Source organism: Strix uralensis, chromosome Z, assembly GCF_047716275.1.
Source record: "Strix uralensis isolate ZFMK-TIS-50842 chromosome Z, bStrUra1, whole genome shotgun sequence".
In the NCBI taxonomy this organism is placed as follows: Eukaryota; Metazoa; Chordata; class Aves; order Strigiformes; family Strigidae; genus Strix; species Strix uralensis.
Genome location: NC_134012.1, coordinates 80,242,089 through 80,256,298, shown reverse-complemented (window position 1 = coordinate 80,256,298; position 14,210 = coordinate 80,242,089). Strand labels below are relative to the sequence as shown.

General features: G+C 37.0%; 1 protein-coding gene across 2 annotated transcripts in view; it reads right to left on the bottom strand.

Moving 5' to 3' along the window:
• PRUNE2 (prune homolog 2 with BCH domain) overlaps positions 1-14,210 on the bottom strand; it is a 148,438-nt gene that overhangs the window by 96,643 nt on the left and 37,585 nt on the right. The window contains exons 5-6 of one of the 2 annotated variants that reach the window (XM_074856165.1): positions 7,234-7,389; positions 4,592-4,680 (exon numbers count right to left, since the gene is read on the bottom strand). In XM_074856165.1, the coding sequence (XP_074712266.1) occupies positions 4,592-4,680; positions 7,234-7,389 (245 nt within the window). Of the gene's footprint in view, positions 1-4,591; positions 4,681-7,233; positions 7,390-14,210 lie in introns of those variants that run through there. The other variant, XM_074856172.1, reaches the window with a different exon arrangement.

Sequence of the window (14,210 nt, the reverse complement as noted above, 5' to 3'; positions counted from 1 at the left end):
ATATTCTATAAACCTCCTGGTTGGCTCCAACCAGCTCCAACCTTATAATACTGAAAGATTACACCTCTACCACTGGAAACTCTTTATCAAGTATTCAGATACCATGGCCAGAAACATGAATAAGAATCTAAACAGATCAGTCAGTCTTCAGAATGCACATATTCCCTCATCTGCAATAGTCAGTAGCAGACAATCATAGACTATTTGCCTTGTTTTCAACTGACTGCCCTGCTTCTCCCTGGAGAAACTTGATTTTTTATCTTGCTAAGTTACTGCAAGTTCCATGAGCAGTTAGAATAAATTTTCATGAATCAAAAGATTAAGGACAACACACATTAAGTCCAACAAACACATTATTAGGCTACCATGTCATGAGTCATTTCAACTAAACTGAACACTCATGAAACCTGGATTGTTGTTCTGCTGCACTAGACCTAAGAAAGCAGAGAATAGAGTTCAGTTTACAGGGGAAGTATTCCTTTCTCAGGAAAAAAATGACTTTCACAGAAAGTCACATTGAGAAGATATTTGTCATTTCCAAGAGAATTCCAGCAGAGAACAAGCAAAACATACTCTCAGGGTATAACATAATGTAACAGAAATTAGCTGTAATGCATGCACTGAATTTTGCTACAATATCCTATGAGTAATCATTATTATGACTTGCAGAAAGTTTCCAGCAAAGGCAACAAAAATAACCGTGATCTGGGTGCTGTCACTTTTCTTTTGTCACTCTCTTGAAAAAATGCTGCCGATGTATGTGAAATCCAAGGAGCATTGGCAGCCAGTCACTGGAGAGACAGGTCTGTTTTCAACTTACAGCTTTAATGCCACTGGATGCTCTGTCAGACAGTCACTTGGAAAGACAGGTCTGTTTTCAAGTTACAGCTTTAATGCCACCTAAATCCAGGAAGCCCAGGTCCAAAGGCAGTTATCTCACAAAATGCAAAGTTGCATATAGACTCTTATTGAAACCTAAACACATCCACACAAAATGCCTTCCCTGCTTTTATCACTAATGACAACATTGTCTATTCCTTTAATATCTGAAAGATTCGCTTTCATCAAGACACTTAAATATCAGTCAGTTGACAACTAGTAAGCCAACAGACAATGGATTTAAATCACACATAGTTGACTGGTATCAGTATGTACATACAAATAAAGCACTGAGATCAATCGCACTACTATTTTTGCATTCATGTCTTTCTTCATGAGAAACTGGAGAGCAGGAGTGTACCTGCATGTGTCCTACATGTCTGAATACTGCTATGAAATAGTACTAGAAGTAATTACAAGTATCATCTTACAATTGATGACTTAGTATCGGTGGGAATGTTTAAGTTCTGTATTTTATAAGGAAGGAAATGATGATAACTAGGGAATAAAAACAGGGTTTATAGCAACATATCTAACACAAGCTTCAATTAATTTGAATTCATGGCACATTTATGAAATAAAAGATTAATATCCTCATTTACAGGGGGGAAACTGAGGAAAAAAAATTACTTATTTAACATAGGAAACCGGCAGTAGAGAAGGGAAAGGAACTTAGCTCCAGGTCAAGACATTGCTAAAAAAGCATTCCTCTCTGAAGAACAGACAATTTTTTCATAATCCACTTTCGATAAAGATCTGTAAAGCTTGCAATAAAAACATAAATAAGGAAAGCTTACAATCATTTGAGTATGTGCTACTGAGGTGTGACATTTGTTAGAACATCAGACTTACTGATCTCTGTCTTTACTACTGTGAAATCCTGACTGAAATCAGAGCTTGAGTGTTGAGCTGCAACACTTTCACTCTTCATGATACATATCCAACACGGCAGGGGATGCATGCTTACTCACCCAACTATAATTGTATAATCATCACCTTTGTTCTTAGCAGTATCACCTACATGGTAGACCATTGAACCAAAGCAAATAATCAAGCCTATAGAAAGCACTTTAAGGAAATATACTTTTGCTTACCTGTTGATTTAAAAAAAAAAATAAAATTGATCTTCTGAGATTTCTGAAGAAGCAAACACATTAGAGATTCAACAACTGCAGCAAAGCCAAACCTGTTCTCCATGTTCCCTTAATGTTTAATCAGGTAGTGTCTGTAGAGCACTTTGAGAGTGAATAACAAATTATCATTATTATTGCTGAGAAAATCCTGAAGTCATTCAAGTCTCTGTATTCTGAGTTCATAAACAGAATTCTAAACTGAATAGACAGACAGGTCTGGACAGTCTTGTCTATAATTCCCTTATATGTATTCTGTTTCTGATACTGGGTGAAGTAGCTAGTACAGAACATTTTTATAAGCCATCTGCTTTACCACTGTGCAGACCATATCATCCCTGGCTCTAATAAGAGCAAGTAAAAAAGGTCTTGTGCTGGTCAAGCACTGTAAACCAGGGGAGTTCAGAAAATGTTTCAACAAAGGGCAGTAATGTAGCAAACACAAAACTGATTTCCATTCCAACTGTGAAATTATGAGTCCTTTAGTACAACGTATAACTTTCTAAACATTTACAACCCTGAAAAATTAAATCTTTCTGAAGCGAACTCTTCACAGCAGAACAACAGAGAGCAAAAGCTGAAGAGAGATACCTGCAACTTCCCAGAAATATACCATCAAAAATTCTGGTAATGAAATTACTTAACAGATTGGGATTAAAACCATCTAACATCAGTAGTAACTGATCAGTTTGTTCTTTTTACATGCAACTGGATCTCCTTTTTCTCCCATGATGGCCACTAGATATGTCCTAAGAAAAACAATTATGAAACATTTATTGCTTGACCATCAAATCTTGACACTCCTTGAACAGAGTATGTCAGCATCACTGAAAAAAGTTTGAAAATTTGCATACTTTTAGGACTATGAAAACCTACTGTTGCCAAACTAAATTTGAGTTATGGCCAAAAAGAAGGTAAGTTTTAGGTTACGATTAATTTGAGTATGTAGAGTAGTAAAGTTGAGTTCAGCCACATTTAGCTGGAGCTTAGATCTGTGGAGCGCAAGGTCTGCATTCTACATAGTCTTTTAAACAAGATTAATAGGAAAATAAATAAAATGTACTGTTATAGCTAGCTTCTAATTACCAGCCCTGTGTGTCCACCATTCACTGGAACTGACAGAATAAAAGAGAAAGATTTAAAACAAGAGAACAGGAAGATTTTATTAAGAACTTTTAAAAATCCCATTTCTTCTTACAAAATTCGTTCCCCATCCCCTTCCCTCCCAATCTTGGCACAATTTTCAGAAGCAAAATTATGGTTCAAAAAGCAGTGCAAGTTTGGTGGCTGGTAAAGATTGCTTGACACTGAGAAACTAACCAAGAAACTAACAGATTCTGCTTCATTTCTTGAAGCTTTGCTACCCAATTTGTTTTCTATATTTTATTGTGCGAGCAGAAATCTATGGATAATTACTAGCTGGAATGCACCCACAAAATTCTTCAACCACAGAAGCAACTTCTTTTTTGTAAAATGCATCATAGAAGTAATGTGGTAAGAAATCTTACAGGATATACACAGGGAAGAACTATTCAAGTGAGGGTTTTTTAGTACTATTTGAGGTAAAATAAAGTTTTGATGAGAATGCAAAAGCAGATGTCAACTTCTTTTGCATGTCAAATACTTTTGTCTGGGTCATCTTCAGGCAAATGGTGAAACTGTAAATCGCAAATATATACACTATGTAAAAGTGTCTCTTTGATCAGTTTTTCTTCAGTCTAGTTAGTTTTATTACTAATCAGTATATCAGTATGCGAACTCCCATCAGAAATAATACCGCCATGTCATATTTGTTCAGTGATCTAAACATTATTATTTTTTAATTAATATTTTTACATAATAGCCAGTAACATTTATATCTATTCAGGTCACGGTAAATAGCTACTGATATCCATAACACAAATCATCTTGAAATAATGTTACAAAACATACTATACAAGAGTTTTCCCTAAGCAATTACAAAATGTTTGGGACTGGTCAAGAAAGAAAATCCAAGCAGCCACTTTCAGGCTATCTCAGGGATACTCACAAAGACAAATCTATAGTTTTGATCCAAAAGATCAAAATTCTAGGAACTTCTGCCCCATCGAGGTCCTTTTGTTTCTACCAACATTTTCATTTAGGCAATGTGGCAAATGGACACACATCATTACATCATTTCAAGATAGGTTTATAGACGGCATAACAGAATATCCCCTCCTCTCAAAAAGCTAGGAGTGTGTTAGAGTGACTTCAGAAATTGTATGCCATACTTAAGTGAAAGGTAGGACAAAGTCCTAGTTAGTAACTACCTCCTGAAGTTCAACAGAAAGTTCACACCTTCAATTCACCCAAAGGCTGCAATTTGCTAATACCATTGTTTTAACACACCACAGTACAGACTAATGGGAAGGAATAATCAGATGCATAATAATGTAAATCAAACTACAAACAGCTACTGCTTCTCTCAAAGTTAATTAAATCACTGAAAATTCTGCTCATATATGATCTTGTGAAAATAACTGGCTCAAAATCTTTTTAAAGAACCATCTCCATATGCAATAGGACTGTTTACCAACTACATTGTTTAGGTTTTCTCTTACCTCCAGCGTCATGTACACAGTGCTAATTGCTACTTTGATTTCTCCATCTGAAATCTCCTTGAGATCTTTCAGCATAACCTCCTCAATACCTGTTTGAGAAGAGAAAGGAATTTCAATACATGCAAGTATCTACAGCTGACCAGATGTAGCAACATAAATTAAAAACACAGGCTAGACCTTAATGTTGAGTGTTCTGTATTTTAGGATATCCTATGAGAAAATTAAACCCAACATTAATATTTCAGTGTTTAATGTTTCTAGAGAGATGTCTCCATCAATGAAGTTGTGTGAACACTCATTTTTTAAGTGAGCTGAATTCCAGCTGATGATAAATGTATAGATAGACCATTCCTATGGTCTAATATGAAATCACTAATACAAAACATTGGAATGAGTAATATATTGAAAAGAACATGTAGAATACTGTGGTATTTACAAAATATTCAGAAGCAAAGCACTTAAGATGTTCTGTAAACACAAAGTCATTCAACCTTTCTGACCTTCCTCACAATACCCATGGGTTCTTCTTATGTACATCAAATGGTGAGTGAACCAACTAGATGTTTATGTAACATAGAAAGAGAAGTGCATACTATCATCAGAAACAACAGGGTAAAATTGGAATTGCTTCACATTGTAATCAGACATGTTAATATGTTTAAGTACAATGTATTGAAAATCCATGTGACTAACTTTCTCTAATGGGAGATGTCTGTCTAAAATGCTGTAAAGATGCTCAAATATATTTCATGTACAGGAACATGGTCATATCACACCATCAAAAATACAGACATGATAGTCAAATGACTATATAAAGAAAGCTGCAAGCCACTTACTTCAGTGTAGAGTAGCAACCAAAATGTCCACAGATTTTTAAAGTTTATCAGCGTAACATCCAAAATGTGTTTGCATGACTGATTTTTAAGAGGGAGCCAAATACCAACTTAAGCCAAATAAATGAATCCTCTCATTACTGGTCCTGTATAAAGTCCAGCTACTGTATTCAATCTAATGACAAAATGAACGGGCTAATGTTCACATATTTATTACATTTATGCATCTGTCCTTTTAAAAATATTTAGAGGTAACCTATAGACTTTATGGTGGGCTACAGCCCACTGTGCCTCAAATAACAAATAAATTATTGAATTCAGGCCAATAAATTATTATTTCTGCATGACACTGAGAACGTTTTTGCTGAATTGTCCTAATACTGCCTGAAATAACAGGTGCATAAGGTAAAATATTCAGCAGCGATTAGTGTCTTCAAAGGACTTCAGAAACTCAACAGCACCTTACTAATACAAATGCCACATGAATATATGCAGTGCTAAATATGTACCTTGTAATAAGCAGCAAACAGCAGCTGTGAGACAAAGAAAAAGAGTGTATTACATTGTCCTCCTCATGTGCCATTATAAAAATTATCGACATCTTGGACTAGATGATCTTCAAGGTCTTTTCCAACCTAGATGATTCTGTGACAACCAATGACGTGAAGACTGAATCCATTGTATCTACTTGTCCAAGTTTTGTGCTGGATATTAGGGTAAACTTCATGGGCCAAGTACATGACAAACATTACTAAACCATCTTCCCTGGCAGAACTAAGAACTGAGCTCCATAAATGCCACTTCCACTGGGTCTCTCCAATCCAGGCTGCATTCAGTTCATTTCGGAGCTATGATTCCTTAACTAACGTCTGGAGGAACTTCAGGGAACTATGTGAAGATTTACAGCCCTTAACTAATTTAGCTTGTGACCTCACTGAAAGAAAGAGCAAAGGAAGCAGCAGCTCAGATTCTGTCCTTAACTACCAGGAAGGGCAGCCATCTCAGGCTGATGGTCTGAATTCAGATGAGAGGATTCTGCAGATGGATGGATAGAGAATGGTAAAAAAAGACTGAGTCTTCATGCAGTCTCTCTGCGTACCTGATGTATCTAACAAAGATGTCAGTAACTCAATACTCAGTCTTTGTGAACAACTTGGTAGAAAATGCCTTTTAACAAAGACAGTAAAAAATGTGATAGCTATTGCAACAATTTTCTTCAGGCTTTCAAAGCATCCCTTCAAAAGCCTGCTACCAAATTTTGGGTTCAAATACTCCCACTTCTGATCACTGAAAAAAATAACAACTGTGTTCGGCTATTTCTAGCAGAAGGAAATGAAAGAATTACAATTTTCCCACTGCTTCCTGAATCTTAGCCTGAAGTCAAATTGACTTCACCTGTACACAGCCCTTGATAAATCTGAGAAGGTTCAGAAGATAAAATCCAATCCCACACCACAGGCAATTGCAGCACAATTACTACATATGGGCTGACTCATTGATTATGCCCCTAGACTTCATTAACACAAATTCTTGACTAGCATACACTTGTAAAAGCAATATATGAAATAATGTTTACTTTATCTGTAAAAGCAATACAAGATTATTTAGGAGTTCAGTAGTTCCTCAACAGAAATCACAATTCCATGATTCAGAATGTAAGCCACTTAATTTAAAATTAAATAATACACATAACTGTCAATGAAGATAGCATGCTGCAACTATTTTCCACATACACCATGAGCCGATATATTCTGATACAGTTACATAACTAAGTCTGTAAAAGGTCTGAAAAATGGAAGTAATTTGCACTACCTTGTGGGTTAAACTGAGTCTCCTGGAGAACAGAGATAATTTCCTCTCGTGGGGGAAGACCTGGAAACTTTTTCTCTAGGATTGACAGTACTTTCTCCTGCTGCTCTGTAATGCTCTCAGCCTTCAAAGACATGCACTTGAAGAGAATGCTTCCTGAAACATTGAAAGACAAAAATCAGTGCCTCCTGTAAACAGCAAAGAGGCACTACAGAAACAGGAATGTTTACTGTACCATCATCCAGGCCCTTTCCTTCCTGGAGGTTGTTCCTACTGATGAGTTCACCAAATTAAATATTGACTGCTTTTCGCACAGAAACATCTTCCTAACATGAAGACAGTTTCTAAAATCTGAACTGAGTGGCTTGTCAGGGCCTATGCTACAGCTAACGGGATGGTCCCAGTGCTGCCACAGCATGCAGCATGCTTCTGTATGTCTAACACAGCTCTGCAGCATGGCCACAAGCAAGAGATGTGACACCAGGGCTTGCTCCTCTCTCTAAGCATTAAACTAGGTGTTTAAAACCTAAAACTAGAAACAGTAAATCTACATTGCCAACCTTCCTTCTACAGCCTTTCAGTGAACTGCTACCATGGACATAAGGAAGAAATCCTTATGAGAGCAGTGAGACACTGGAACAGATTGCTTTTGCAATGCAGAGGTGAGTTTGATGTCTTTTCAGACAACTATGTGTTGCATATACTCCATCCTGGATGTGAAACATTCCTGATCATTCAAGGTTTAAAGTCACCCATTCCCTGGAGACTGGGACCCCATTTATTAACATACCCAAAGACAGCCTTTGCTTCCAATTACTTACACTAAATTAAGGATAATAAAATCTTATACTTCAGTACTGAAATTATTTATTACTGTAGTGTGCACAGGGATTTTAAACAAGTGTATGATTGCATTGCATCACGCTAGGTCAATGAGCAAATCAGTACAATAGCATGCAAGTTATTGTAAACCAAAATGTTTAGGCTTTAGCACAGAGCCAAGAGAGGAAAAGAAAAACTTGGACACAACCACCCTCAATCTCACTAGATTGACTAGGACCCAAACATCTAGTATATATCTTTTTTTCTCCTACACTGTCATCACATAAAATATCGAAAAGCGTTTCTTCAAAATTCATGAAGCACTTGCAATACAACGTTTTTGCCATGCTAAGAACACACCTCCTTATTAGACAAATCCTATATGGATTAAATAATAAGTAATGCTTAATGAGCCAAAAGCTGTTCCCCATCAGGTATTAATTTCTGGAAATTCACTTACATGAAATTCAATTCTGTGTTTCTGTTACAGATACTGTAATTGCCAATAGTCTTGTAATTCGCAGCATCCCTTTCTTTGTGTCAGTCTTATCATCACTTTAAGACAATGCTCCTGTCCTATTTGATAGTATTAAAAGTATTAAATACATACAGACAGCATGAAAATTATGTATACTGACCCATTTGCAAATTTAGGTACCAAAACATGGCTCCACAGCAAGCAGATTTCAGATGTATCAGTAAATAACTGATACATAAAACACCCAAGGTACCTATATGTATTAGCAAGGCCTATTTTTCAATCCCTTTTATATGAAGCGAGTTTCTCAATCAGCAGCCTCCAGGATAATTCACCTAACAATATCCCTTCATTGTTCCCACCTCTAACCAGATTAACAGTGCCTGTACTACATATTCATGTCCATACCTTGGGAAGGGCAGTGACGTTAGACTGCCCACAGCACACCTCCCAGTCAGCACAGAGCTGCACCTGGATAAATGGCGGCTCAGGGACCAAGCTGCATGAATTATTTTAACAATGCAATCTTCTGCTTTTTCAGCACCCTTTTTTTCTTTCTCTAGGAGCAGACAGGTAAATTGCTCATGTACACACAAAGGAAATGGAGACTCCAGCAGAAAGTACTGGACCTACAATGCATACATTTACCTACTGGAGGGAAGCCATAGTGTTATCCCATACAGCCTCCCACCATCACTAGGATGAGCTAGGCAGTCTGTTCATCTGCAGAGGTCTGCAGACATACAGCATGTCAAACCTTTACCACAGCTGCATATGCTTTGCGGGGGAGAGTATTTAAGGAAGACTAAGAAGAGAAAATCTTAACACAAACATACTGGAAAATGCAGTAAAATTAGAGATGTAAGTTGAATATGCAATCAAGCTCATCAGTTTTGAAGTCAACATGACCTAAGCTTTGTTGTCTCCCTAATTATACAGAAATAACTACTATGTGGTGGGTTCGGTGTCAGGTCAGCAACTTCTGATTCATTTTAGCTCCATATACTACAAATCATCCCAGACTAATTACAGGATTGATTGTGAATTGAGCAATAACTATACCACAGTTTTTATCCAGTCAGTCCTGGATTTCAACTAAGCTATAAGACAAATGCAGAACTATGTCCTTCCTAAAACATAACAACAGCTCAACCATACACAAACAGCCAAATTAAGACAGTTTCTGAGTCTCAGAATTTAAGGAAAAGTATTTTTTCCTGTTTCCCACAGAAATAATTCCCAAACTATTACAATAAAATGAAATAGATTATTTAATTAACCGTTCTTCTATATCAGTATTTCAAACAAGTAATGTTCCCATCCAGCACAGGCAGTTTCTACTGTATCCAGGGTTGGGCCACCAAATTAAACTGACTAGTTCCAGGCCGAGCGTAGCACAGCCCTTCTAGAGCCAAGCAAATGGTATCAGGAAGCAAGACAGAAAACGAATTGAATGAAGAAGAGGGAGAATCTCATATTTTTCCAGCTGCAGGAAGTATGAGAACTGGCAGCAGAAACCTGTGGTTACACCAAAACAGGTTCTAGCAGCCAGGTCAGTATCTGGTTGTGATTTTAACAAGTGTCTGAACCACAGCAGCTACGAAACATCAAAAATCACCATAAGTATCTGTTTCACTAAAATCATACATGAATTTCTTTCACACCAAAGCAATTCTACTATACTGTTGCAGCAGCATTGCTCATGCCAATAAAACCAGCTTAATTCTCCTAAACATATGAATTGGTGGAAGGAAATTTTTACATTATTTATCTATTCCCCAATCAAAAGTGATGGAAAGATTGCCTAGGACATACTACAGCGGCCTACCATGCATTTCTGCAGGTACTAGTGTGCATTTGTCTCTTGTTTTCACATGTGTGATAAATTCTTGGTTTCTTCAATGGTAAGGCCATCTTGGATTTGATCTCACATTTGGCAGGACACAGACATTACCATAAAGTTGTAAAATCGGAATGTGGTTAGATGTGCACTGTACCACAGCATCTAACTGGAAGCCTTTGCCTTTCACTGCTCAGTTCATCTCAGGGTCAATACCTTTGCATATTTTCATCAGGTGTGACACCTTCAAAGAGCAAAGCAAACTTAGAAATTTTGGGATTTATCACTTAATACAAGAATGAAATGCAGTCAGCCTGAAATAATGCTTCATCATAGGCAGACATCTTAGAAAGGTTTTTAAAAGGCTATCTTTCCTACTTGACACAGCAATACTGTAGTGCTTGCAATTGCTAACTTTTCAACTAGGATGGAAGCAAGAAAAGGAACCTTCTCAAATTAATAGGGTGTCAGTGAGCCCTAAGATCACCATTTATTCTTCCTTCATTCTTTAATACCGTGCTGATCAGCAGGAAAGAAAGGCACACATCTTCTCTCCCAGGCATCCTCAGCATGCCTGTGAGGGTTAAGATTCCAAGTGGTTTAGAAAAACAGTTCACTCAAGGTACTTTTGCTTGGCCAAAGGTCAGTAGACCATTTATTCATGTGCCCCCTTGTAAGTACCTGCTGTAAAAGAGATACACGGGCTCAGAAATCTCCTGCAGATCTTACTGAGTGCTGGTGCAACTCCCCCAGGGTTTCTGAAAGCATAATGGAGGCTGCTCTGTCTGCTGACAAGCACAGAAAAAAGAAATATATAATAGGTAATACAAGATTCAATATTATTTCTTGTGTACATCACACTACATTACAGATATTTTTTTCCAAAGGAGAGGTCACTAGAAAATAGGCTAGGACTCTTAAAAAAATGTGCATTTTATTCTTTTTTGCAAAGCAGTTTGCAAGTGGAACACTAGTTTTGCCAAAAGCAATTGCTGTGCATTAATATTAAACATGATCTAATGAAAGCAGAAGTCGTTTAGGGAAAACATTAAGAACAGAACAAGCATCTCCTGAATTATAAGTTTATGACTGAAAGAAACAGTACAATGAAAATATAAGCATTTCTGCTGCTGAGGTTTTGTTCCATGACCTGGAAAAATAAAGGACAGGGAAAAAGGGAAAATCAACAGTCCCTCATGCAAAGTATACTTCAGTACTCCCCACCCCCAAAAAAACCCACAAATCAAAACCGTAAAAGAGACCCAAAAAAGCAATTTTCATTGTAGTTAACAGGAAAGCCACAAGGGTGGAATAAAATGTAATTTGGGGGGAAGAAGGCAGCAGGTGGGGGGAAGCACTGCCTCCAAGAAAACTGTTTTCATACAAAAAACCAGAAGTATCAGTCCAAATAAGTGCAGTATTTGGTGCAGTTCAAAATGCTCCTTTCTGTCTAGCATATATGTTAAGGATGCACCAGTTAGGGAACATGTGAATCATCTGATGAATGTACAAGACAGAACAAAAAAAAAAAAATTGGCATCATTCCCAAAGTCCTTAAGAGGACATTTCTTAACATTTGTCTGGGTGCCTAGAATAACAAACTAATCTCTACTAAAAGTCAGACTGCCCCAACAGGACACGAAAAGACCTCAACTGTGTAGCTCATAACTAGCAAAAGCAGATTCACATAAAAAAAAATTGCTGATGCTTTTGCTGTAAATCTGTCTCTATTTACATGTTGCAGTCTGCACCTTGTGGCATCCTTCAAGGCCTTATACAAATAAACATAAGGAGGCATTTCTGAGAGTGCACTGACCCAAGGTACCTGACAGTGAGTGCTTGGAATCACATCCTTGCCAGCTGGCTGCAACAGAAAATGTAATGATTCAGCAGCTTAATGGATCTTGAGTTTGGCAACAGTCCCCTTGTAAACATCTCTGGGGAAATAAAATAATACAGGCCCAAGACTCTGGCAGGTTCTATAATTGTTTGCTTCTGGCACAAATCCAGGGACAGCACAAGCTCTAACTTAAGGCAAATATGGCTGTACAACACACTGACTCTCCAAGCAGGCTCTATTCAAAGCCCAAGGGTAGAATTAACTTATAGCATGTCTGACAGGGAGACAAAGATACCAGGAAAGCATTCAGCTGAAAAAAGTCCTTAAATATTAAACTGCCTAAATCAATAATGCTTAGTTTCACAGGCAAAGTCTTTTCACTTGACTTTTTTTTTAAACACAGAAGAGCAGGTGAAATTTGTTCAAAGTTGAAATATGGCAGGTTATAAGCATCTGTTATTGTTATCAAAATTAAAAAAATAATTGCTATCAGACTGAGAAAAAATAGGTTTGAAAAAGAGGCAACAAATAAAGCTGTCACAGCCACTACATGGTGATTATTAAAACATGAGATATTTGTATTATCTTACAAGTCTTCTAGCAAAATACTCATTGGGAAGTCAGAAAACAAAAGATGAGTTCCTAGCTCAGAGATTTAGATGTTAGGATCTCTCAGCTGTTCTACAAAAATGAAATCCTAGTTCTTAGCACTTTGACTTCCACTTTGGTCTTCTGTTCTGAATTTCCCTGAAATTTATACATACTAACTGAAACTTATACATACTAACAATATACAGGTTTACATAACATAACAAAGGAACATAACAAGGAACATAGGAACATAACAAAGTAGGACATTTTCACTGGCTCAATGCCCATGGAGTGCCACCATTAGAGGGACCATCCTGTGAGCCTCTACACACACATTCCTGATAGTGAGAATGAAGCAGCCACCTCTCCTTCCAGACCATGATATGTGGTCCCTTTATTTCCTATGCTCACAGGTGAGATTAATTTCAAAAGCTATACTTTATGGGCAAGGACTTTGACAAAATACCGTTAATATATACAGAGAAACACAAAAGCTAGTCTTGGATAGGTTGTATTCAATCTTTTATTTTCAGGCTGCTTGTAGTCTGATCTGCCATCTACATACATTTATATCTAGGAACTTTTTTTTTTTAATCTTATAAAAACCAGTAATGGGATTCACTGACTTTTCTGAATTTGCAATGGAAGGTTCTTAAGCACTGAAAACCTTTTCTATTTTAAGAGACGCACAAGACGACTCACTGTATTGCTTAGCTTTCTATACATACTAATTGATGCTTTTCTACTTCTCCCAGGAGCACAAGTCACAAGTGCAGCTGAGTTTTGTTGTTTAGGATTTGTCAATTACTTCTCATATCGTGCAAGAGAAGGTATGCAGGGACTCCTATATCCATCAAGTTACTCAAACATGTGCTATCAAACACAGTAATTACAATGAAGTTACTAATTTTTTAAAAAAAATTAGCTACTATCTCCTTCAAAACTGGAAGTACTATCTCTAAATGCAAACACCTTCAATATTTCTCTAATAGTAGCACTTTATTTTAATTTGGATACAGACTAGAGCCAAAGCATGCAGACACTTACAATCATGTATAGTACTTGAACATGTTGTTCATTACTCAAGAGTGCTGCCTCCTGACGCTTTCCACCATCAAACAGGTATGCTGAGAGATCCCCAAAAGCCCTTCTTGGTTCTGTCTCCAAAATAAATTATTATGCTTGGTAATTTGCCTAGATTCCTGGATAGCTACTCAACAGAAATCTGGAGCTTACAGAAGTATTTTATGGCAGGTTTACCAGAGCTTATTAGCATGGAAAGACACTAAAAGAGCAGACTAAATGCTGTATTACTGTTACTGCTTCTTTTATGGAAACATAAAAAACCCCTTAAAATTACCTTTTGTGATTTCTCATAACATGCTTATAATACTAGTTATCACAGT